We start from the raw sequence: 22,910 nt of genomic DNA on the forward strand, positions 1-22,910 counted from the left end.
AACTTATTGAAGACTCAAGACAGCCATAACATTGTGATTTTCTACAAGTGTATGTACACTTTTGACCACAACTGTAGGCACACACACACACACATACACACACATTCCCACACCGCAAAACACTCGTACACACTGCTGTCTGCTCTCTGTCCATGATGAGTCCTCCACAAACTGCAACCCACCCATCTGAGTCTCTCTCTCTCTCTCTGTGTCTGTTAGGCACACAAATCATATAAAAGTCTTTGCATTTTAAAGGCAGCTGGAATTGGCATTTAATTAATTTTTTTGTTCAAAAGGAACAGTGTTTTTTTAATATGCACTTGATGTTATTTCACTTGATGTTATAACCATTTGTTCAAGGGACACAAATGTTGTGAAAATATTGAAATATAATTTAGCAGCAATTACATTTTTGTGTTATGCTTTCAGATTACACACATTAAGTCAATGTTCTTAAACTCAACCGATTATTGTCATTTTACATACTGTTAATTTTGTGTTTACTTGGAAAGATGACTGTATATTTCCACTTTGTATTTCCATCGTAAGTTTGGTCTTAAATTTCCTTTAGAATTGGTATTAAAAAGTCTTAAATTTAACTTGTTAATACCTGTAGCCACCCTGTTTAATAGCAAGCAGACTGGCATAATACAGTTCACTACTTTTTTCTTAATATATGAAATACATCTGGAACCATTAACCAAAACCTGCCCAGCAAGCATAATTTATGACTTAGTTCTTGTCTGTCAACTGCCACAGCTAGACGCTAGTTTATACAGATCATCAAGAATCCTTCACCTTGACGTAGATACATTTCAATGCGCTGTCCATGGTTATCTATCAGTTGATTCTAGTGGGGAAAAAACATGCATGTTAACAATAGTACATTTTTGAATTGCTAAAGAAGAGCTTTAAAAAGGTTTTCAAATGTGTGCAGTGTGCATAATATAACTCCAAGTCCAGTTTAATTGCTATGCTCCGTTTGTAATAATGAACTCTCTTATCCGAAGTTGGAAGAGGGAGATTCGAGTGAAGAAAATGGAGAACCGCATGAAGGGCGAAACCTGGTACTACACACCTTGTGGGAGAAGGATGAAGCAGTTTCCTGAAATAATAAAGGTACATTTCCTGGCTATTAAACAAAACCATAAATATCTATTAAGTTTTTTGAATCATAGTTTTTTAAGGCAATAATGTCAATGTTATTTCTCTATTGCTTCTTCCAGTACTTGAAGAGACATACAGACAGCGTGGTCAGCAGAGAACACTTCAGCTTCAGCCCACGCATGCCTGTTGGAGATTTTTATGAAGAAAAAGAAACTCTTGAGGTCTGTATATTTTTGTTAGTACTACTTTTTTTTTCTATGCAAGAAGAAAGTAAAATAATTGACAGATTGAAGGGATTTGGATAAAACTTATGGTTTTACAAACATGACAAATGTGTTAAAGACAGATTTGGGAACTCATCATTCTCTACATGTGTTACAGGGCAAGCAGTGGGTCCTCTTGGCTAATGAGGAGGTTCCCTCTATGATCATGGCCATCACTGGGCGCCGAGGTCGACCTCCAAACCCTGATAAAGAGAAACCTTGCAGGGTTCGTGGCCCGAAGGGAGGGCAGGCCCGTCGCCCTGGTAGACCTCCCAAACCCAAGATAGTTGATCTCCTTAGCAAAGTTGATGCCAAGCTTTTGAAGCAACTTGAAGCCAAGGGTGAGTGGATGTAGACTGGAGGAGTGTACAGGGATGTGTTTAGCTATTTGTTAAGACTTAGCTTACACAAGTCTTGAAACCAGATGACTTTCACATAACAAGTTTGTACTTTGGCTTATTATTTGTATTCCTGTTTTGTATAGAAGCTCTCACCGAGGAGGAAAAGGAGAAACTTGCAAAAATCAAAAAGAAAATGAAGAAAAAGGTATGTGGTACAGTTCAGGTAGTTCCTAATGTTGATATACATGCTGCTTTTGACATCTCAACCTGATTCTGTCGCTGCTGTTTAATATTTAGGCAAGAATGAAGAAAAGGGAGGATACAAAGATTAAGAAGATGAAAGCGGAAAAAAAGAGAGCCAAGGTACAGACAAAACACTCAACACCCAATGATTAATCAGCTTTTTCCTCCAAACCATCTCTTCCTCACCTCCAAGTCTTTTTTCCTTTCTTTTTTGTCGGTTCAGCTTGAGCAAGCCAAGGACCTAGAGCTGAAGGCGGACCCGGCAGCCCCACAGGCCACAAAGGCTGCACCACGGACTGCTGCAGAGCCCAAGAAGCCTGGCCGCAGGAGGTCAGTCAAGGTTGAGGCTCCCCCAGCAGTACAACAGACTGATGAGGAGCGCATAGCCCAGGGTAAGAGGGTGCTGGGTGCTCGGAGTAAAGCCAAGGCTCTGGCTAAAGCCCAGGCAGAGGCAGAGGCAGCAGCTCAGGCTGCTCATGCAGCTAAGAGGGCCGCAGAGAGGAGAGTCCAGGCCCAGAGACGCTTGGAGGAGCGGAAGAGACAGCAGTTGATTGCAGAAGAACTTAAAAAGCCCACAGAAGACATGTGTCTCACTGACCACAAAGTGAGTTTTGCAATTCCTTTAGTCTACTCTGTTGGCACTGTGATTGCAGATGATATAAATCATGGCCTTTTTTAACTTTGTCTCCATCAGCTCCTGCCAGAGCTGTCCCATATACCTGGTGTGGTCCTTTCTGGCAAAGCCTTTGCACACTGCCTGACTGTGGTTGAGTTCTTACATGGCTATGGAAAGATGATTGGTCTCAATATACCCAAGGACGTCCCCAGCCTTGCTACCTTGCAGGAAGGCCTCCTAGGCCTGGGTGACAGCCAAGGAGAGGTCCAGAACCTACTGATAAAGCTGGTGGAGGCTGCACTCCATGATCCAGGCCTGCCATCTTTTTATCAGGTGTGTGATACAGTTTGAGCATTTTCTCCATTAATGCCATCACTGAGTGATAAACATTTTGCTCTATATTTTCCACCTCATCCCAACCTTCAGTCAGTTAAGATCCTTGGGGAAAAGCTGGTTGAGTCGGAGCTGACCCGCAGCACAGTCTCAGAAGTACTACGCGTCTTTTTGGAATCTCATGATTATGACACAGACGTGTGCAACACGCTAAGGACCAAAACATTTCATGCCCTGCCTCCTGATACCAAGGCAGCAATCCTAGGTTTCCTGGTGGACGAGCTCAACAGCAGCAACGTTGTGACGAGGTCAGAACAAAATCTTATTTATGCTGTAGGATACTCTTAAACCTAAAAGTCTGTTACCGCCACATTTCTGTCACTTTATTATTGTGTGCATTTATATTTCAGTGACATCGACAACACATTAGAAAACATGGCAACTTACAGAAAGAACAAGTGGATAATTGAGGGGAAGTTGCGCAAGTAAGATCCTGATTTTTCTCTCTTCAAATACAGAAAACTTTACTGTTCACTCAGATCTTTTTTGTAATCAAAGCACAGAGCCGTAAGACATGTTGACCCTGATTGTTTTCACCCTTGCAGACTGAAGGCGGCACTAGGGCGTCGTACAGGACGATCAGAGGAAGAGCTGTGTTTTGAAGAGAGGAGGCGGAGTGCCAGAGTGGCCGATGAAGAGAACCTCAGTATGGAGGAGAGTGGCCTAGTCTCAGAGAGAAGCAACCGCCGTGCACGCAAAGAAGAGCCCAAACTCAGTGATGTACGTGTCTGCTTTTTTTCTTCTTCTCAGTATTAGAAATAGATTTTTCCTACAATTAACTTTGAATTTGTTCTGTTACAGAGTGAGAGCCCTTCCAGTGCCAGCATTCCGGAGCTTGAAAGGCAGATAGATAAGCTAGCCAAGGTAAGCCTGCTGGGACACAGACACAGTTCTTTATAGATTTATTTTGCTTTATATTGAATATTCCCCTGCTTTTGGCTCTCCATAGCGCCAAGCGTTTTTCCGTAAAAAGCTGCTACAGTCATCTCATTCCATGCGGGCCGTATTGCTGGGCCAGGACCGTTACCAGCGCAGATACTTGGCCCTACCCCACCTCGGAGGAGTTCTGGTCGAAGGGCCAGAGGAGCTGTTGAGTGAGTCTGACAATAAATCCGAAAAATGTTTGCGCTTGCATTTTTAGACTTCAGACCTTGGCTTGTCCATATTTATCTAAACTTATATTTCTATTATGCAGCTTCTGGAGAAGTCCTAGTAGCTGAGGTTCCCGTCACCTTCCTCAAAAAGGAGCCCAAAGTTGAGGAGGTTGCAATGCCTACCACTCCCCCTCCTACTCTACCTACTTCTTTTTCCTCTGCTACCCCTGCCCAGACCTCGTCCCCGGAGGAGGATCCCCTCCCTGGCACTGCATCCCTCATGAGCAGGCCAAGAGGACGAGGACGCCCCCGCAAAATCAAACTAGAAGTGGAGCTTCACCTCCGCACAGCTAAGATTCGCCGCCGGCGTCGAAGTAGCGCTAGGTCGGGGGGTGAAGAAGGGCCAGGACCACAGAATGGTGGCACACTTGACCTCACACAGACTGCTTTCAAGAGCTGGCTCAGCCAATCACAGGAAGCAGTGACCAACGGCACATGCTCAGCAGCAGGGGATGCTCCGGAGGGCAATCGACCAGAGGGGAGTGTGAAGGAGATTGCAGAGAAACAGGGACAGTGGTTCAACCTGCTCCCCAAACAACCATGTGATGAGAACTCTCTGACCGAGCCCCAGATACCCAGCTCACCCCCTAAACTCCTCCCTCAGATCCTGAGTGCTCTGCCCGCACTCACTTCTCCACTTGTGCAGGTTTGCCACCACAATCATAACTATAAAACTTTTAATTATGCTATAACTGTGCACGTTGAGACTTTGTTATGATGTATAAATAAATAATCTCTTCCTACCCTTCCAGCCGGATCCACTCTTGCCTGACCTGACTCCTGCTGATCCTGTGACCCCAGGACCACAGGGTATTGCCTCTACGCTACCTGCCTCTGCTGTTCCCGTTTGTGCCCAAGTACCAGCACCTCCTCAGCTACTTCCAGCTGCCATTCCTCCTGCCACGCCTACTCCGACTACCCCCCCGAGGCCAGGTCGCAGGCGGAGGAGAGGTAGCAGAGGCAGCAGTCCTGCACGCAGAGGGCCAAGAGGAGCTGCAGCCAAGCGCCGTGGCCGCCCTCCCAACTCTGTGTTCCAAGAGCTTGAGCAGCAGTACTTCACACAACTGGTGGTCAAGCCCATACCAGCATGTAAGTAGTATCGGCTGTTAAAAAAGTATTGTTTTCTGAGATTTTTTTTGAGAAATATAAATCATGGTCATTTAGTGTTGTCCTTGAAAAACACAACTAGTGTATTTGTCCTATTTGTAACGCGTAATATAATGCATCCATGTTTCTTTTCTAGCAATGGTGCGTGGCTGGTGGTGGATCAAGGATCCAGAGGAACTGTATAGCACCTTACAGGCCCTCCATCCAAGGGGCATCAGGGAGAGGGTGCTCCATAAGCATTTGGGCAAACACATGGAGAGCTTAGCTGAGATGTGCACCAAACCTATCGACGGTGAGTATTGTTGGATCATCTCAGTTGTGTTGTTAAATTTGTTACACAGATCCCATTTGTTACCTGTTCGTGCAAAAAGTCCTTCTGCACGTCGCCCTGCGTTCTCCTTACAACTGTTCTTGGGTTCTTTCTGGCCAGACCCTATATTTAAGTCAAAGGTAGAGGAGAAGGATGTGCTGATAGAGGCTCTGCAGCAGCCCTGGCAAGTGCAGGAGAAGGCAATGGAGACTGACATCAACGCCCTACGGTGGGTGGAGGACCTGGAGCAGCGGGTCATTGCCGCTGACCTCCATCTCAAGGTAAGAAATATCATGTAACTTTTTTTTGTGTCTTTATTCTGCCTTGTCTGATTAATCAAATTATGTCAAAACAACAGCTACAACTCAACTTAAGGTTAACAAAGTAATATAAGTAGTTTGAGGATTTTTTAACACAACAATACCATGATAAATGAGTGGCTTGTTTTTACGATTCTACAAAATAAGTGTAGAACAAAAATATTGGGACTACGGCCTTGTGGAGTCCCTACCGGCTTTAAGTCTGTTATTTAACATTTCGCTCCTCTTATTTACTGTGATCTCTCTGCTTTCAACATCTCTAGTACACTTAAAATTATTAAATAAAATCTTTTATAACATTTTTTTTTTTGCTTTGGCCGTGTGCTGAAAGCTGTGTTCCTTTTAACAACACTATGACTGCAAGTAGTAAAACCTCTTATCTGCTTGTTGTGTTTCTACAAGGCGGCGCCGCAGAGTGCAATGAATGATGCAGAGTCCAACACCGAGACACCAATGGCAGAATTTCAGGTAACCACTAAAAGTCATAATAAAACTATTCCTCAATTCTTTATTTTTGGATAAATGAAGTTCTTTATACTTAACATCTGTTTAGTTCTCTCCCTCACTTATACTTAAACTATGTGTCTCGACTCTGCCTCTATTTTAAGCCCTACACAATCCCAGATCCAGACTCCACACGTGATGACCTCCAATACTATGAACATGACGCCGACCCTCGTGATGACTGGATTGTGCGAACTAAGAAAGAGTGGTCTGGCCTTCCACGCATTGCCACACACCCGCTGGACTTGGCTGTGCTGCGGTTGGCCAACCTTGAGCGAAATATTGAGAGACGCTACCTGAAGGAGCCGCTCTGGAACCCAGCCGAAGTGATGCGCCTCGCTCCTCTCACCCCTACCCCAGGAGAAGAGCATCCCATGGATGCCATCAGGTGAGAAGAAGAGGCGTTCTCTGGAGCGCAGGGGAAGAGTTTGTTTTGTTTTTATTTATATATTAATCTATTTTCTTCCGTCCAGTCTGGAAAGTGAGATCACTTCGCGACTACGAACATGGCGGCAGGCTCTGGACCGCTGCCGCAGCGCTCCCCAGGTCTGTCTGTGTTTACTTCAGCTGGAGAAGGCCATTGCTTGGGAGAGATCTGTGACGAAAGTGGTAAATAACTTTACCTTGCAAGATTATTCTTAGACTCTGGTGTACTTACTTGTTTGTGTTAATTTGTGAGGTATACTTTCAAAAAAAGTAACACTTAGTTTAAATTTGTTATTATATCAATTATGAATTCTTTGGAATGCTTTTTATCCAGACTTGCCAGGTTTGCAGGAAGGGAGACAATGATGATTGCCTGTTGCTGTGTGACGGCTGTGATCGTGGCTGTCACATGTACTGCCTGAGGCCCAAAATCACGCAGATCCCGGAGGGAGACTGGTTTTGTCCCACCTGCGTTGCAAAGGTCAGTACCCTTCTTGTGATTCTTGAATAAAAATCGTAAACACAATTCACAGGAAAAAAATCTTTTGAATCTAGAGCATTTTGTAGTAATTGTTTCCTTTTTTGAAGTAATTTCAGACACTACACCAGAACCACATTTATTGCAAAGTATGTTTTTATATACAAGCTTTGAATTGGTTTTTTGGCGCCTATTGAGATATAAGTTTAATTTTAAATAAAATAGGAGAGAAAAAAATATGAAGAAAATGTATGAAAAATGTTTTTAAAATTATAAAAACTAGAGCCCGACAGAGGAACTTCAAATCATATTAAAGGTCTGATAAAGAAAATGTATAAAAATACAGTCTTTAAGTCTTTTTGAACAAAAACAAATCAGTGTTGCCAACAAGGAAGTGGTAGAGCGCCCTCTGGTGGACAAACTATACAACGCCAACACTCATAACATGGTTGACAGTCTGTTTTAATTTTTTAATATTGATTTATTTTTGGGAAAATCTGCCAATTTAAATGCCGATACTGATATATTGGGAAATTCAATTCAATTTTATTTATAGTATCAATTCATAACAAGAGTTATCTCAAGACACTTTACAGATAGACAGGAAATGCCTAATATCGGCCTGCCGATACATATCGGTCGGCCTTTAATAATAGCTGGACAGTTCCTCATCCCGCTTCCTATTCACTCTCTCAGGACGACTGCGATTCACCGCGCTCGTCCAAAAAGAGAACTAGGGTGAAAAAGAGAAGATATGAAGACGACAGCTCTGAAGATGAGATGACAACGCGACGCAAAAGTGGCAGCATGGCAACACGGTTCAAGGAGACCGTGACACCCCCCTCATCTTCCCGTCACTCTGGAGAAGGAAGCGCGGCTAAACGCCGTCGCATGACAACCCGCAACCAACCGGATCTCACCTTCTGCGAGTAAGTCCCGCCTTCATCGCTGTCGAGTTACTTACAGGGAGAAAGATCAAATTGATGTCAGACAGCAGGATTTGGGTCATTAGGGTGACTTTTGTGTTGACTGTTGTCGTGGCTTTGTGTTAATTATCTTATTTCCTGCTAGGATCATTCTAATGGAGATGGAGGCTCACGCAGATGCCTGGCCGTTCCTTGAACCCGTCAATCCCCGACTGGTGCCAGGCTACCGCCGCATCATAAAGAACCCCATGGATTTCCTCACCATGAGAGAGAGACTGCTACAGGGAGGGTAAGAGCGGATCATGCTACACGTTTCAGCACTACTACTTTTTATTAATTAGCTCACATGCACAATAGTTAAATGTTCATGTTCTATTCCCCTCAACTTACTCAATGAAATTTAAAAACAATTTTAGTGGCTAATAGGAAATAGACGGACTAACAATAAGCTGGCCATCAATTATTCGCCAGAGAAGAGGTCAATATTGACTATAAAGCTGTCGTAGAAATCGGAAACATAAATATTAAAAGTACAAAACAGTCAAATGTTACACTGAAACCATTAATAGATACATTTTAAAATTGCCAATCAATAGGACAAAATCAAGTTCACAATACAATCTTACAACAACAACTTATAAAAAATAAGAATTGATTGGGCTGTACTTTTTATATAACAAATATGCATGCCCCACTTGTGGGAATGTTTTTTGTTGTGTCACATCCTATACAACATCCTTCATCTATTCCCTCCTCCGTGTCCTTGTCTCAGGTACTGCAACTGCGAGGAGTTTGCAGCAGACGCAGAGCTCGTCTTCAACAACTGTGAGCAGTTCAACGAGGACACGTCAGAGGTGGGAATGGCTGGACACGCCATGAGGCGTTTCTTTGAGAGCCGCTGGGCGGAGTTCTACTCAAACAAGGACAAATAGATGCTTACAACGTTCCCCCTGATGGGGGGGCTATAGACTGTTGGTGCTGTCACCGTCCCAGTCACACTCTCTCCATTACTGCTAAGACTGTCTGGAGGTTCTTCCAGCTATGTGTATTCTCTCATGTATAGGTATATATGTATAGATTTTGGCCGTTTGTCTGTTAGGTTTTCCTCTACTCACCACATCTTTTTCAGGCCCACAGCTGAACTGGCTTGGACTTGTACCCATTCCCTATTACAGAGAGTGAGAACATGTCTCTCTTCACTTTTACTTCCTCCTTTTGGTGTCTCCTCATTTTCACCTCAGCACCCCATCTCCTGTTTGCGTTCTCCCTGTCACGTTTTTTCCCAATCCCTATGTCGTAGCAAGGCCTTCGGTCAAGCCATGCTTGTTGGGTGATGACGGACTCAGGCCAGGTCAGAGCATTTTGGCACTCAGACTCCTACTGAAAGTCAGGGACGGTAAACACTTTTGCAGCCTAACGGCTACATACTGGACCTGCTTAGCACCGCTCAACGACAAAATGGATCAAACCTCTTCCCTGAGCTCGGCCCATTTCTTACTTGTTCAATGGAAATGTAATGTAATGTGGTCTTATGCCTAGAAGTAATTTTTTTGCTCTATATTTTTATTATATATTCTATATATAAATATATATAAAGATTACAATAGCTGGGATTATTTAATAGCAATAGCTTGTAGTTAATGTGTACAGATGACCTTATAGAGATGTCTAGACGATTTCTGAAAAGGCCAGTTAAACTAAAAGGAATCTGTTCTTGGACTGTCACAAGTAGACATTGTGTAACCTCCACTTAAAGTCTCACTTAAAGTCTCACACGCGACACATACACCCTTTTTACCAACACACACATAAACATGCACCCGATTTCACACACAAAATCCCCACCTCCTGCTGCTGTGGGAAATACACTGGTTACTGAAACTGAGGGACTTTTTTAGTGTTGGTCAGTCAGTCTTATATTTCACTGTCCGTCTTGTCAAAAGTAAATTATCTGCTAGTTGCACCCGAACTGTGTCACAGACTGTATACAACTGCAAGAATGCTACTGCAGCCTGTGGCTCACAGACAAGACAAGGTAGTGTTTGCAGTTTTAAAACTGCAACTGATTCGTGTTGAAAATGTACTTCTGTTTGTCTGTAACTTGTCTGACCATGCGAAAACATAAAGTTACGTACAAGGCTGGAACCCTCATCCCATTTTAAAGACTAGAGTTGCAAAGGAGCTTTGATGAGGTATTGGGCTCATTCCTGCCTGGTTTTCTGTCTTAACATTCCTTTTTAATATTTTTCTTTTTCTTTACAAGGGCCAATGTATGATGTTGCTTGGCATGGTTGGTGTGCTATGAAGGCAACAGGATGACTTCACAGTCTGGTTTTTATTTAAACATGTTTCTTACACTGAACTCATCCGTTGATAGGAAAATAAACTTTGTTGTCCCTTATTACACTTAAAGAGATGACGTTTTTTTCAACAAAAAAAAGAAAAGAGAAAAAAAAAGACATAAAAACCAAATGTGGTGTTGAGTGAATTTTTAATAATGTACAGTTTTGGTGACTTTAAATTTGTTCCTTTATATTTTTAGGACCAATTCGTCATTTTTAAGAGGAGGTATTACAAGACTCTGTTGTATTAAGGTGATGTAACACGTGTGCATCTGTAGAATGTACTGTGAGTTGAATAAAAACCACATCTAGTAGAGTATCTAGTAGTTGTCTTTTTTTTTTTCCCTCTCTGTCCTATCTGAATCTTTTCGGAATGTTCCTCTTAAAGTTGGGGGTTTCTGTCATGTGTTTCGTCTCATTTCCTCCCACAGTCCTATGACATGCAGACTAGGTAAATACTCATAACTAGATGTTTCTTAATCTTAGTGTGTATGAAAGACTGGTGACCTGTTTGGGCCCAGTGCATGCTGGGATAGGCTTAGGCACCTCCCTGCTCCTGAAATAGATTGATATACTGCATGTGGCTAATAAACCAACAGGAGCAGATCTAGGGCCTTTTCTTGGGACTTCAACAATCAAGAAAACCATATTCAGTAATACAAATCCTTGAGACTCTTGTATCTGTAAAATATCTGAGACTAAAGTTTATAGTGTGTTGAAAGGTTCTTTAATATTACTGCTTGTGTAATTGCAATACATACAACAGCATACCTGAAAGGAATGTGGCTCATTGTATGTCACAAGGCAAGCCCACAGCAATTTGTCAAATTAAGAGTGAAAAAGAATGGCCAACCATGATTGAAATATGCTGTTTGGGCGGGGCTCTGCAGTCCAGTGGAGAGTCCTGTCTGAGGCACATGGTGGGAATGTCCTGCCATCACTCCCAGCTGCTCTACAGAGGTAGAGACTCAAGAACAACCCAATCACTACCATCATTTTACCTTCACAAAACACACAAAAAAGTTTAAAAAAAAAAAGGATATATGGAGGGATATGTCTACTCTCTTTTAGTGCATCTCTCCCTCCTATTTGCCTATATTGCTCTCAAACCCCTGAGCTGGCACTTTTTGTGACCGTGTATATTTGTGTGTGTGAAATTGTGTCAATGTCAGCACTCTGGGAGGAGGGGGCTGAAAACTCCCCACGCCAGCGGGTTCCACTGTGCCCCGCACCCATCCCGCTCCACACAGTTAGGCTTATCCTCACAAAAGGGGGGATAACAGTTTAACAGTTGCCGTGGAGAAGAGAGGGTAATCCACCTATAATGGGGCATGCCAGCAGTTCCCCCAACCCCACCTCTACCAACCAACCAGTTCATTCTGGACTCTGTCTGTCAGATTAATGGCCCATGATGTGTGGAGGGTCAGGAGAATCAGATTGGAGCCCAAACCTCTCCACATCATGGATGCTTTCTCTATTCGGCTACTAAAACACATTTAACACGTCAATATTCAGATATTGGCAGCGTGTGGCATCACCTGAACACCAACATCACAGAGGCAATATTCTCACGTTGTAGTTAAACAGAGGAATTCTGTGGTGTGTGTTTGTTTGATATCAAAGAGTGAAAAGGAAAAGCCTGCACAGATGCTGCAACACAATAGGCTCTATGGCAACAGCATCATGAAAGAGTGTGTCCCCATGGTGACCAGAGCAGTAAATAAATTGTGGAAGGGAGATATAAGGGTGGGTGGGAGGAAATCATATTTGAGGTCTTTGGGTTTAGTCTTAACATAACATAACAGTTACATTGAATTTAAAAAAACAACATTAGAGGACACAAAGAAGAGTCCTATTTATCGGATGCTGAAATGCATCAGTGTAGATTATGACCCGATAGATAATTTCACATCAGAGGATTTGGTCTGTTTTTTGTTGCTCTAGTTCTCTCTGCTCACTAATGGTCCCTTTCTCCTATAATTGATATGAAAATCAGGCTGAGCAGCAGTAATGGGTGCCAGGTGCTCAGGACACGCCAACATAGGAGACCGGAGGACAAGCCAAAATCACCTTTATATTATGTTCATGTTGTACTCTTGTATGTATATGGTTTAGCTTTGTTATTGTCAATAAATTCAATGATTAAATCAGATTAAGACTCCATGCTAGTGGCTCTGTGAGGCTGCACCTAGTCACAGCGGTGCTTTGAGCTAAATGCTAATGTCAGCATGCTAACATGCTCACACAATGACAAAGCTAACATGTTGGTTTTTAGCATGTACATTTGCATAATGTTTGCAAAGTAGCCTATAGCTGAGGCTGATTTGAATTTCATTTTGCAAATAGTCAGTTATAAAGCTGGGCAGTGTAGGTTTTAGCAAACAATACTCAAAAAGGAGTAAATCCTACACAATATTATGTTATAATATATGGATTTGTACATGTGTTGCTCTGTTTATAGCAACAGGACGATGTACATGTGGCTCAAAATAAACTACAGTGCCCATGTAGGTTCATGGAAGGAACATGTAAGCCAGTGCAACAATGTGGCTCCGTAAATTTTTTTTTAAGAGTTTTTGGACAACAATGGAGCTATATGGCATAGAGGAATACTGTACAAAAGTATCCAAATAGGTTTTTGGTCTTTTCACGCGATTTGTTGACTAGAAGAAACATAGAATATGTCACTAGACTTCACAAACTGTGGGGTGTAGGTGGCAGCATTGGGGATAAATATAGGTAGACAGAATAATGTAAACACTTTAAACTAGGAGTTTGGGCACATTGCTCCTCTAGGCTTCAACATTAGATTTTTCTGTAAATTAAAAAATGGTAAACCTAAGTCTTTAGTGAGCCTTGATTTGTTTGTATTAAAATACTAACTGGCAACATTTGAAGCTGACAAATCAAATTAACTGGCATTCAACCTCAATTTTAAATGACCCATTTTTGCAGAATTTTTGATAATTGTGATCTCAGTCATGGTTACATCATTTTAAGTCATTGCTGCACCCTCTGTAGTGGCCACAATCACTTCAATTTGAAGATAAACAAAAGGATCCTTGTAGTTCCCTGAAGATGTATGAAATTACTCAAGGCCAGTAGAATGAGTTGGGTGAAATTGGGAGGGTTAGAGTGTTATGTGTGTATATGTGCAACCTTGGAAAGACATTGATTCCATGGCTTGCAGTGACTGTGCACAGGAAGACTTGATAGGGCCTGAGGTGCAGGGTAAGGAGAGGGTGGGTAGAGAGACTGGAAGGGGGCAGGCTGCTCTCATCAAAGGACCTCTCAGACTCTACAAGTTCATGACCGATGTGGCAGAGACCCTGAAGCCCTCAGACCCCGACAGCTACACACAGGAAGACGGATAAACAGTCAGAGAGACAGACTAACATACAGAAAAAAAAACTGAGTTTGAAATGACGTGGCGTGAGGTAAGCATCTTATTGAATTTCTTTTGTATTTAAATCCCTCATGATTTGATACACAAACAGCTAATTTAACGAGCATTGCTTTCGCAAAGGAGTACTTGTGCATTTCATGGCGGGTTTAAGTGTTCCAGCAAAAGCAGCACTTTGTTATAGGCCAGATGGTTATGAAGGTTTGGGACAAATTATGCAATTTGTATTTAAAGAGTGTGTTACAGTGTTGAAATACAGGTTACTGACATGGGGTTGACTCGTTTGTGTAAAATAAAGTGATGGAATGAAGTGTTGTTTATGTCTCAGTGTTTTACCACCACTTGTGTCATCTTTGACATTTCTTACAGCTATTTGATATCAATGTAACTGTCAGTCATATAATATACAGTTGTGTTCAAAATAATAGCAGTCCAACATCACTAACCTCATAAATCCCATCTCAGTGATATTTCTACATGGCAAGTGTAGAGTCATATAAAATTAACAATTGAATCTGTTATTGAAAGGGGAATGTTCAAAATAATAGCAGTGTTGTATTCAATGAGTGAGGTGATTGATTCTGTGAAGAAACAGGTGTCAATTATGGCCCACATCTAAAGAAGGAAGGAAGCAAACGTTGAGCATACTGGTTATAGTACATTTCACACTGAAATACTCAGCAAAATGGGTCGTACCAGACATTGCTATGAGGAACAGCGGGCTTTAATTAAAAAGTTGATCGGAGAAGGGAAAACATATAAACAAGTGCAGATTTTAGGCCGCTCAGCCAAAATGATTTCAAATGCCTTGAAATGGTATCCAAACGACATGGGAAAAAACGGCCAAATACCGTTCGAATGGATCGAAGAATTGCCGAAATGGTAAAGGCTCAACCAATGATCAGCTCCAGGAAAGTCAAGGAAGACTTAAGGTTGCCTGTGAGTACTGTTACAATCAGAAGAAGGCTATGTGAAGCAAAGCTATCAGCTAGAAGCCCTCGAAAAAAGTCCCATTGCTAAAAAAAAAGACATGTACTGAATAAGTTGAAATTTGCCAAAGGTCACATTGCCTGAGGTCAAGAGGTCAAGTTGCCTTGTGCTGAAGAGAAATTGCCATTTTGCTTTCAACAAGAATACCCTAAACACACCAGTAAACTGTTGTTCATCTGGAACCAAAGGCTTGGTTCCAGATCAAGCAGCCAGCCCAATCCCCAAACCTCAATCCCATAGAACACTTGTGGGGTGACATCATAAATGCTGTTTCTGAAGCAAAACCCAGTAGTGCAGAGGAATTATGGAATGTAGTTAAATTGTCCTGGGCTGGAATATCTGTTCACAGGTGCCAGAAGTCGGTCGACTCCATGCAACACAGATGTGAAGCAGTTCTCAGAAATAATGGTTATGCAACTAAGTATGAGCAAACCCTTGAGACAATTTTCAGTTAATACAGTAAATGTTTGAGTTTGTAAAGAAAAATGCAAGTACTGCTATTTTTTTGAACAGCATAATATTACTTTTTCTTTACTTTATGTAAAGGTAGAACACAAACTTGATCAAGTTTGAACATGTTTGGATTTTGGAATGATTCCCTTTTTTAAACACTGCTATTATTCTGAACACAACTGTACATGTGGCTAAATCAATAAGCTCATGATGTTTTTTGATCCAAACACTAGTTAGGCTTTCAGCGAGATAACAAGATGTTTGGTAAACTAAATATAGGCCACCTTTGTTTATGTCCCCTTTCCACGAGGAGCTACGTAGTAAGCAGTTCTGGCGCGCCATTCTCGCAGAGCTGCTCGGTACCCTGGTTTTAGTGAGCGCCGTGCTGGGAGCATCTGTGCCAGGCCCCGGAGAGGCCCCCAAGGGACCAATGTACCCAGCTGTGGCGGTGGGTGTGACCATTGTCGCACTGGGACACTGTTTTGGAGAAATAAGCGGGGCACAGGTGAATGTCCAACACATCCTCATTCCCAAACATCATGATAGGGACATTTCCAAAGATTCCCAAAAAACGACACATACAACAGTTCTATTTACTGCCGCATTGAGGCAGTTTAATCATGTGATCATAATCATGTGACCATTCTATTTAACATAACAAGTGCAGATTTATACAAGTAGCCAATTGTTGTGAAATGGAACTAGATTAGTTAGATTAGTTTAGATAACAAAAATACGTAGGGTAAGTAAAACATTGGGTTTGGCTTAAAATGAGTCATGTAAAACTACTAAAATAAAGACGTAATGTGACGTCACATATGTCATTGCGTCAAGGACAAAAACAGTTGATTTCTGATTTCACACAGGACACAATATCCTGGCACCTGAGTGAAACGTTCAGTGTTTGTTGTTATGAACTGCTTGCATAGTCGACCCATGCAAATGTTTTCTGGGTGAGGATGGGCTGGAATGTGTTTCAGTCACATATTCATTTTAAAGTTGTATTTTTATTTCTCTGATCAACTCTTTGAAACTCTTTGCTGGTGGTAACGTGGGTGTTGAAGTACTCAGATCCCGACCACAACATGCAAATAATCAATTTCAAGTAAAACTCTGCATTTAAAATACTAATTAAACAAGTAAGTATGTAAAGTTAGTATTATTAGCTTAATGTACTTACATTATCAAAAAATAAAAGCACTAAAAATGGCCCCTTTGAGAAATATATTATCATATGTGACATTATTTGATTGTTAATACTGATGCATGTCTGTGTAAGCAGCATTTTACTGTTAGTTAAACTACTTTATACAGTCAGGTAGTTTAGTCCAGTGGCTCCAAACCGAGCGGTCAGGATCTCCAAAGGATCACAAGATAAATCTGAGGGGCTGTGAGAGGATTAATGGGGAAAAGTGTATTGTTCTCCAAAAATGCAACCATTCATCTGCTGTAACATTCATACCAAGTTCTTTTTCCCCATTTCAGCTTGACACATACTTTGTTTCCTATTCTCTCCGTTGTGTGCTAATGTAATGTTGATATTATTCTGTATTTCTTTAAATTGCAAACCCCAATTATGGTTCTAATTATTCGATTTTGATCTCAATTTACGTTGTGCTTTAATCTTCAGTCATAAAAGTCTCTCAAAATAGTATATGTTTCATGGCAGCTTTTATGTTATGTCATTGTTTTCGATATTTGTAACATTGTTCATATGTAAGTGTGTGTTTGTGCTCTCTGATAAGGTGAACCCTGCAGTGACTCTGGCTCTGTTGGCCTGTCGGAAGCTGGAAGTTGTCAGAGCCGTTGTTTACATAGTTGCACAGTGTTTGGGGGCCTGTTTAGGAGCAGGGGCCCTCTACTTGGCCCTGCCAGTCAAAACCACTGCAGACCACTTCGTCAACAGGGTCAGTCCTCAACTTATCAGTGGGGTACCTTCTGAAGATTTAGAGACAGAACATATTTTCAAAATATTCCTACTTTTCCTGCTCCTCTTTCTCTTACATGCTCCTGATTTACCCTACTCAGGTTCCTATAGAGTTAAATGCAGCCCAGGCTCTGGGCATGGAGGTTTTGTGCACCTTCCAGATGGTCTTCACTGTGTTCTCAGTAGAGGATCAGCGGCGAAGGGAAAGCCCAGAACCAGGAAACCTGGCCATTGGATTGGCACACACTGCTGGAGTGCTAATAGGGGTAAGAGGAGCTTTTTTACAGAACGATTAAACATTTCCTCAAACGTGTTCTGAAATGGTTCTTCAATTACAAAACAGAGTTAATAGAATTATCTCACTTTGTAATGAATCACAAACATTCAATGTCATCTGGACTCCACCACTTTTATTGTAGCAAAAGGCAAGAAGAGAAACTCAATTGTTTTCCTCAATAGGTGATGAATAGCTTTTAACAATGTTTATAAAACGGGTAGCTCAAATCCGGCAATTTTATTGGTTCATAGCCATGATGTGATAACCACACACAATGGCTGTGACATATGATTCCTTTTCACCAGTATATCCTATGAAAGTTTGACAACATAAGTGAATTAGTAAGCCACATGAAAAATGGGACAATGCTGTACGTAGAACATAAATGGGAATCAGAGCTGGATGTAGAAAAATTTAGATGATGGCACATTTCAGCAACAAGCAAACACACTATGAACAGACATTTAAGTACAATTTAAATGATGTAAAGTTAGGGAGCTACAAGGAGAAAGATACCCTGCAACAATGGAATGAAAAATTGTTTAAAGAAATATTTTAGGATAGTTTAAGGAATTTGGAAAAGTGGATTGTTTACATGAAACACGATGAGTCCATATACATATATACACAAAAATGTGTTCTTAAAAGTATCTTAATTTTCTGTCAGGGGCGGTTCTCTGGTGCTAGTATGAACCCCGCACGTTCTCTGGGTCCAGCCATCATCACTGGATTCTGGGAAAACCACTGGGTGAGAGAGAGCCTCAAAATCAAATGGTCTCCATGGAAACACTTGTCTAAGTGTGCAACTGAGTTTACTAATGCTGTTTTATAATTGTTGGCCAATTACAGTTATTGTTTATACGATAATAATAATCAAAGCAATAACATTTAATGAGTAATCAAATTCAAGGCTGTGCAGCTGAAGGCGCTCCACCCCTTGGTTGCTGAGAGGGCAGGAGGTGTGCTGAGGACAGTGGTGGAATGTAACTAAAGACTGTACTTAAGTTCAAATTTGAGGTACTAGTACTTTACTTAAGTCTTCTACTCCGCTACATTTCAGAGAGAAACACTGTACTTTATACTCCTGGAGTCCTGGACCAGTTGGAGTTTGTGGAGAAGCCTGTGAGGTAGACCAGAGAGGAGAGAGAGCCCTATAAAATACAATGGGATCAAGTCGGGGCTCCTTGACAAATTTCAGTGGCTATGAGTTGTATTTTTAACATTTCCAAGCCCCAAAGAGATTAAATCATGCAATATTCCAAAATAAAATGCAATCTCAATTAGGGAAAAGTCTAAAAACTGCACAGAAATGTGTAAAACCGAAATTCTTATAGTCTTGTTTTCTCTCCCAGTAATCATCACGACACCTGTCGTTAAGTCTCACCCTCTTCCAAAGTGCGCTGGAGGAGGGTCTGGCTGCTCCACATAGCATTCGGGGATAGGAGGGAAACATGTTCTGGTTTATTGGCATGTCTGTAAACCAGTCAAAATTGTACTGAAGAGGATTAGGGCCACTGGTGAAAAGATTACGTGAGTTCTGACTCCATTCTCAGAATTCTGACTTTCTTCTCAGAATTCTGACTTTCTTCTCAGAATTCTGACTTTCTTCTCAAAATTGTGACTTTATTCTTAGAATTCTGACTTTTTTTAGTTCTGAGATTAAAGTCAAAATTCTAACTTTAATCTCAGAATTCTGAGAATAAAGTCAGAACTCACATATATTTTTCATCAGTGGCCCTAATCCTCTTCCGTAGATCTGTCTTGGGCGGTGCTAAGCACAGCGGTGCCGCTGCAAAAAAGGCTCGGAAGGAACCTGTTTTGGTGGGACATGTCTCTAGCTAGCTGTCTGGATTTACCTTGCAGAGATCTGAGAAACAGTTTACTATAGTCCTCATATATAAACCTGAGTTTAAAATGCCAACAGAAAGGAAGCCCTAGGCAACGGATAGCCGGCCTACATTAGTGAAATCCGGCGGATTTTCTGAGCAATCCCGGAAGTGGAAGGTCACTGATAAAGAGGAACTACTGGACTGAACTCCATACAAAGAGGTTGAAATTAGCTCCACTTTGAGCAGCTACAACAGTTAAATGCTCACAGACAGATGCATCAGTATCTAACAACGTCATAATGCGTCATACGTCAGGGGCATTTTTTACTTTTGATACTTTAAGTGCACATATCTGCTTGTACTTTGGCATGTTTCATTTTGAATGCAAGAGTTCCTCTTATAATAGAGTAAATTCATATATTGTTCCAACACTGTATTAACATAGCCTTAGTTCGTAAGGCTCAGCTGATATGAAGATGATAATAATCCATCCGTTTGTTTTCCAGATAAAGTGAAAACATTCATCCATACACATCTCTTAAATCTCATTGTAACGTTTTTCTCTTTTTGCCCACCTTCAGCTTTATTTGATAGGACCAGTGATTGGTGCCATACTGGCTGGAGTGTCCCATGAGTTCTTCTTTGCACGAAGCGCCTCTCGCCAGAAGCTGGTGGCTTGTCTGACCTGTAAGGACATAGAGATTGTGGAGACGACCAGCATGACGGGATCATCTCTGTCCACAGTCACACCGAACGCCATGAGAGTCAAGCAAGCCAACAAACAAGAAAACAACTGAGGACACATGCATAAACAAACACAATTTTACAGATATATTTATGAAGAAGCATAGTGTATCAGGTGCAGATCTGGCTTGACGGCGGGATTTATCCTTCATTAACTATTACTGTTTCAAGTTCTGAAGCACTTTATGAACAAAATGAAGAAGTATTAAAATCCTTCACGTGTTTTATCGGTTTTATTTCTTTAATGTTTAATTTCTCATGATGAATTTTGTTGAGGAAAGGAACAAGTATACGTATAAAGGTTGTGTAATACAGAGAAAGACAGAGAAAGACAGACTCGAACAGTAACACTTCAAAAAAAAAGTGTGAATGTGTAATGTCGAAAGATCTGAAAATCGCACAAAGGAAGTTGTTAAAGTAGACGCGAACGGCAACGCTGGATTGGCTTAATTAGAGTGAAGAAGAGTCCAAGGAGACGAAAGGCAACGTCTCTAAAAATAGAGTCATGAAGGGTGGTGACACTGAGGGTGATCACGAAAGGTAGCACTAATATCGACGAATTAATGTGAAGGTAGTCTCAAGTTTATAGAAAGAATTTTGTTGCTTAATGTTTTTATTTTTAACTGTTTATACTTGTGTTTTAACTCTTTTTTGTTTTTTGTTGTTGTTGTTTTTTAAACTGATTTTGTGTAAAGCACTTGGAATTGCCCTGTTGCTGAAATGTGCCATACAAATAAAGCTGCCTTGCCTTGCCTGCCTTTACTCACAGCAACATCTCAACAGATAAATTTAACAACTATTTATTAATTCTAGGATTAATTATAAGTTCCATCCCCAGATCTTTCTTTAAAGTGCCCTTGTGCAAGACACTGAACCCTGAAATGTGTCCCACAATAATAGATCTGACGTTCTTAACTCAGTAACTTTTCTGTAAAAAATGATTAAATATCAATGAAAATGATGAAATGGCCATTATAATTTCCCAAAGTCTGAGGTATTCAAATGTGTTTCCTAAAACTAAAAACCTCAGCTTCAATATTTAGTATTTCCTGCTTTAAAAACAACTCACAGAATTTATTAATTATCCAAATAGTTGCAGATACAATTTCTGGTGATTAATTGTCTAACTGTTTCAAAATTCTACCCCAAAACAGCCATATTTTACGAGTCGCTGGGTGCAGTCCCACCTTTACGTAGAGCTGTCCAGTTTGTGACCCGATCACTCAGATTGGATTTACATACCAGGTGGAAATGGGGTTTTAGTCTGTCCCTGTTGCTTTTTGTCGAAAATGTGCATAGAAAGCTTCATTTCAAGGTAATCATGTAATGTACGTAAAGGTGTAGCCAATCCTGTCAGATTTAATATTATTAAATTCAAAATTGCACATCATTAAAATGCATGATGGAGACTCATTGAAAGCCTGCTGAAAAACACCCTCATGTTTGCCGCTTTCAGTTTCAGGGCCAATCTGTGAATCCTTTGAAATGCTAAAGAGGTCCTTGCATCGCATTTTAGATTCAATGATGCTCTCAATTAGTCCGGTATGTGTCTCATGTCTGCCTGTTAGTGGCTGTCTCCTCTTTTCATACTTCTGTAAGGGCTGTAAAGAAAGAACACCTTTAATAGAAAAGAAATTATGAATTGAAAACTGTGTCTGCGTTTTGGTTTGAGGATGTTTGTCTTGTCTTACACAGTAATGTGTTTTGCATAACACACTAAGGGGTAATTAGTAATTAGGGGGGTAATTTAAAGGGTCAGTTCCCTCATATTATAAAAAAGAAACACATTTTCTCACACATAATTTTCTAGTTTTGGTTTAATTTGTCTAGGTTTTTTGATATTTGTCTCTTTGTCAGTCGTGGTAAGTGAGAAAACATGATCTTTTTTTTATTTGGATGAAGAACTCCATCAAAATGAATATTATAAAAATAAATGTATAATGTATGAATGTTCATGATTAACGTTAAACAAACTGTACACTGTAAATCTGGATTTGACAGAATGTCCAAAATAAAACCACATTAGCACTCAGTATCACCATAGCAGTGTAATTTGAATACACACACATACATACACTATTCACACACAGACACACAACGTGCACAATAGCTATAACTGCCACAGTGCTGCCAGCATTTTGCATTGTGTGTTTCTAACATGTCAAAAAGGGAGTCAAAAGGGCAAGCTCAGCGTTCTGCTTTCATCACCCCCCTCTCTCACCCCCCTTCATCGCCCCAGCAACAGTGATGGCTCTCCACTGGTCAGCGCGAAACCCCGGTGCTGCTTAATAACCCCACCGCCCCACACACACACACACACACACACACACACACACATCCCTATTGCCCTACTGTACCTCTTCCTTTACCCCAGCTCCACACGCACGCACACACACACACACACACACACACACACACACACACACACACACACACACACACACACACACACACACACACACACACACACACACACACACACACACACACACGATGCAAACCTCTGTCGAGCACCTCCTCGAAGCCCCGGTCACAACAGAAGACACAATCCGCTGGTTGTTATTGTTGTTTGTTGCTTGTGGACCTGTGTTTTTTTCCACACTTTGTTGGCTTTTTGCTCCACTCGTGATGTCTCCACCACGTTGCCGTTGGCTGTGAAACGGGGCCAGTGATGGCTTTGAGCTCTGAGGCACTGTCAAGTTCAGGACTGGTGATCATCAGCCGTGCTTGGTGTTGTAGTTGTCTCTAGAACATTTA

General features: G+C 41.3%; 2 protein-coding genes across 7 annotated transcripts in view; both read left to right on the top strand.

Moving 5' to 3' along the window:
• baz2a (bromodomain adjacent to zinc finger domain, 2A) overlaps positions 1–10,849 on the top strand; it is an 18,861-nt gene extending 8,012 nt beyond the window's left edge. For 5 of the 6 annotated variants that reach the window (XM_034875969.1, XM_034875963.1, XM_034875967.1 and 2 more), the window contains exons 8-30: positions 1,011–1,119; positions 1,227–1,328; positions 1,489–1,711; positions 1,855–1,916; positions 2,009–2,074; positions 2,178–2,558; positions 2,649–2,903; positions 2,997–3,211; positions 3,314–3,388; positions 3,509–3,683; positions 3,765–3,827; positions 3,913–4,057; positions 4,159–4,763; positions 4,870–5,206; positions 5,361–5,516; positions 5,655–5,815; positions 6,257–6,322; positions 6,463–6,746; positions 6,832–6,967; positions 7,119–7,265; positions 7,959–8,191; positions 8,334–8,477; positions 8,961–9,120. In XM_034875969.1, the coding sequence (XP_034731860.1) occupies positions 1,011–1,119; positions 1,227–1,328; positions 1,489–1,711; positions 1,855–1,916; positions 2,009–2,074; positions 2,178–2,558; positions 2,649–2,903; positions 2,997–3,211; positions 3,314–3,388; positions 3,509–3,683; positions 3,765–3,827; positions 3,913–4,057; positions 4,159–4,763; positions 4,870–5,206; positions 5,361–5,516; positions 5,655–5,815; positions 6,257–6,322; positions 6,463–6,746; positions 6,832–6,967; positions 7,119–7,265; positions 7,959–8,191; positions 8,334–8,477; positions 8,961–9,120 (4,300 nt within the window). Of the gene's footprint in view, positions 1–1,010; positions 1,120–1,226; positions 1,329–1,488; positions 1,712–1,854; positions 1,917–2,008; positions 2,075–2,177; positions 2,559–2,648; positions 2,904–2,996; positions 3,212–3,313; positions 3,389–3,508; positions 3,684–3,764; positions 3,828–3,912; positions 4,058–4,158; positions 4,764–4,869; positions 5,207–5,360; positions 5,517–5,654; positions 5,816–6,256; positions 6,323–6,462; positions 6,747–6,831; positions 6,968–7,118; positions 7,266–7,958; positions 8,192–8,333; positions 8,478–8,960 lie in introns of all 6 variants that reach the window. The other variant, XM_034875968.1, reaches the window with a different exon arrangement.
• A 2,915-nt stretch (positions 10,850–13,764) lies between these two features.
• Positions 13,765–20,365, top strand: LOC117948134 (aquaporin-4). Its single transcript, XM_034877626.1, has 6 exons — positions 13,765–13,967; positions 15,690–15,881; positions 17,122–17,283; positions 17,405–17,569; positions 18,248–18,328; positions 19,991–20,365. Exons 1-6 carry the CDS (start codon positions 13,953–13,955, stop codon positions 20,204–20,206), a joined length of 831 nt encoding a protein of 276 aa, XP_034733517.1. The 5' UTR covers positions 13,765–13,952; the 3' UTR covers positions 20,207–20,365.
• Positions 20,366–22,910: the final 2,545 nt, after the last annotated feature.

Source organism: Etheostoma cragini, chromosome 7, assembly GCF_013103735.1.
Source record: "Etheostoma cragini isolate CJK2018 chromosome 7, CSU_Ecrag_1.0, whole genome shotgun sequence".
Lineage (NCBI taxonomy): Eukaryota > Metazoa > Chordata > Actinopteri > Perciformes > Percidae > Etheostoma > Etheostoma cragini.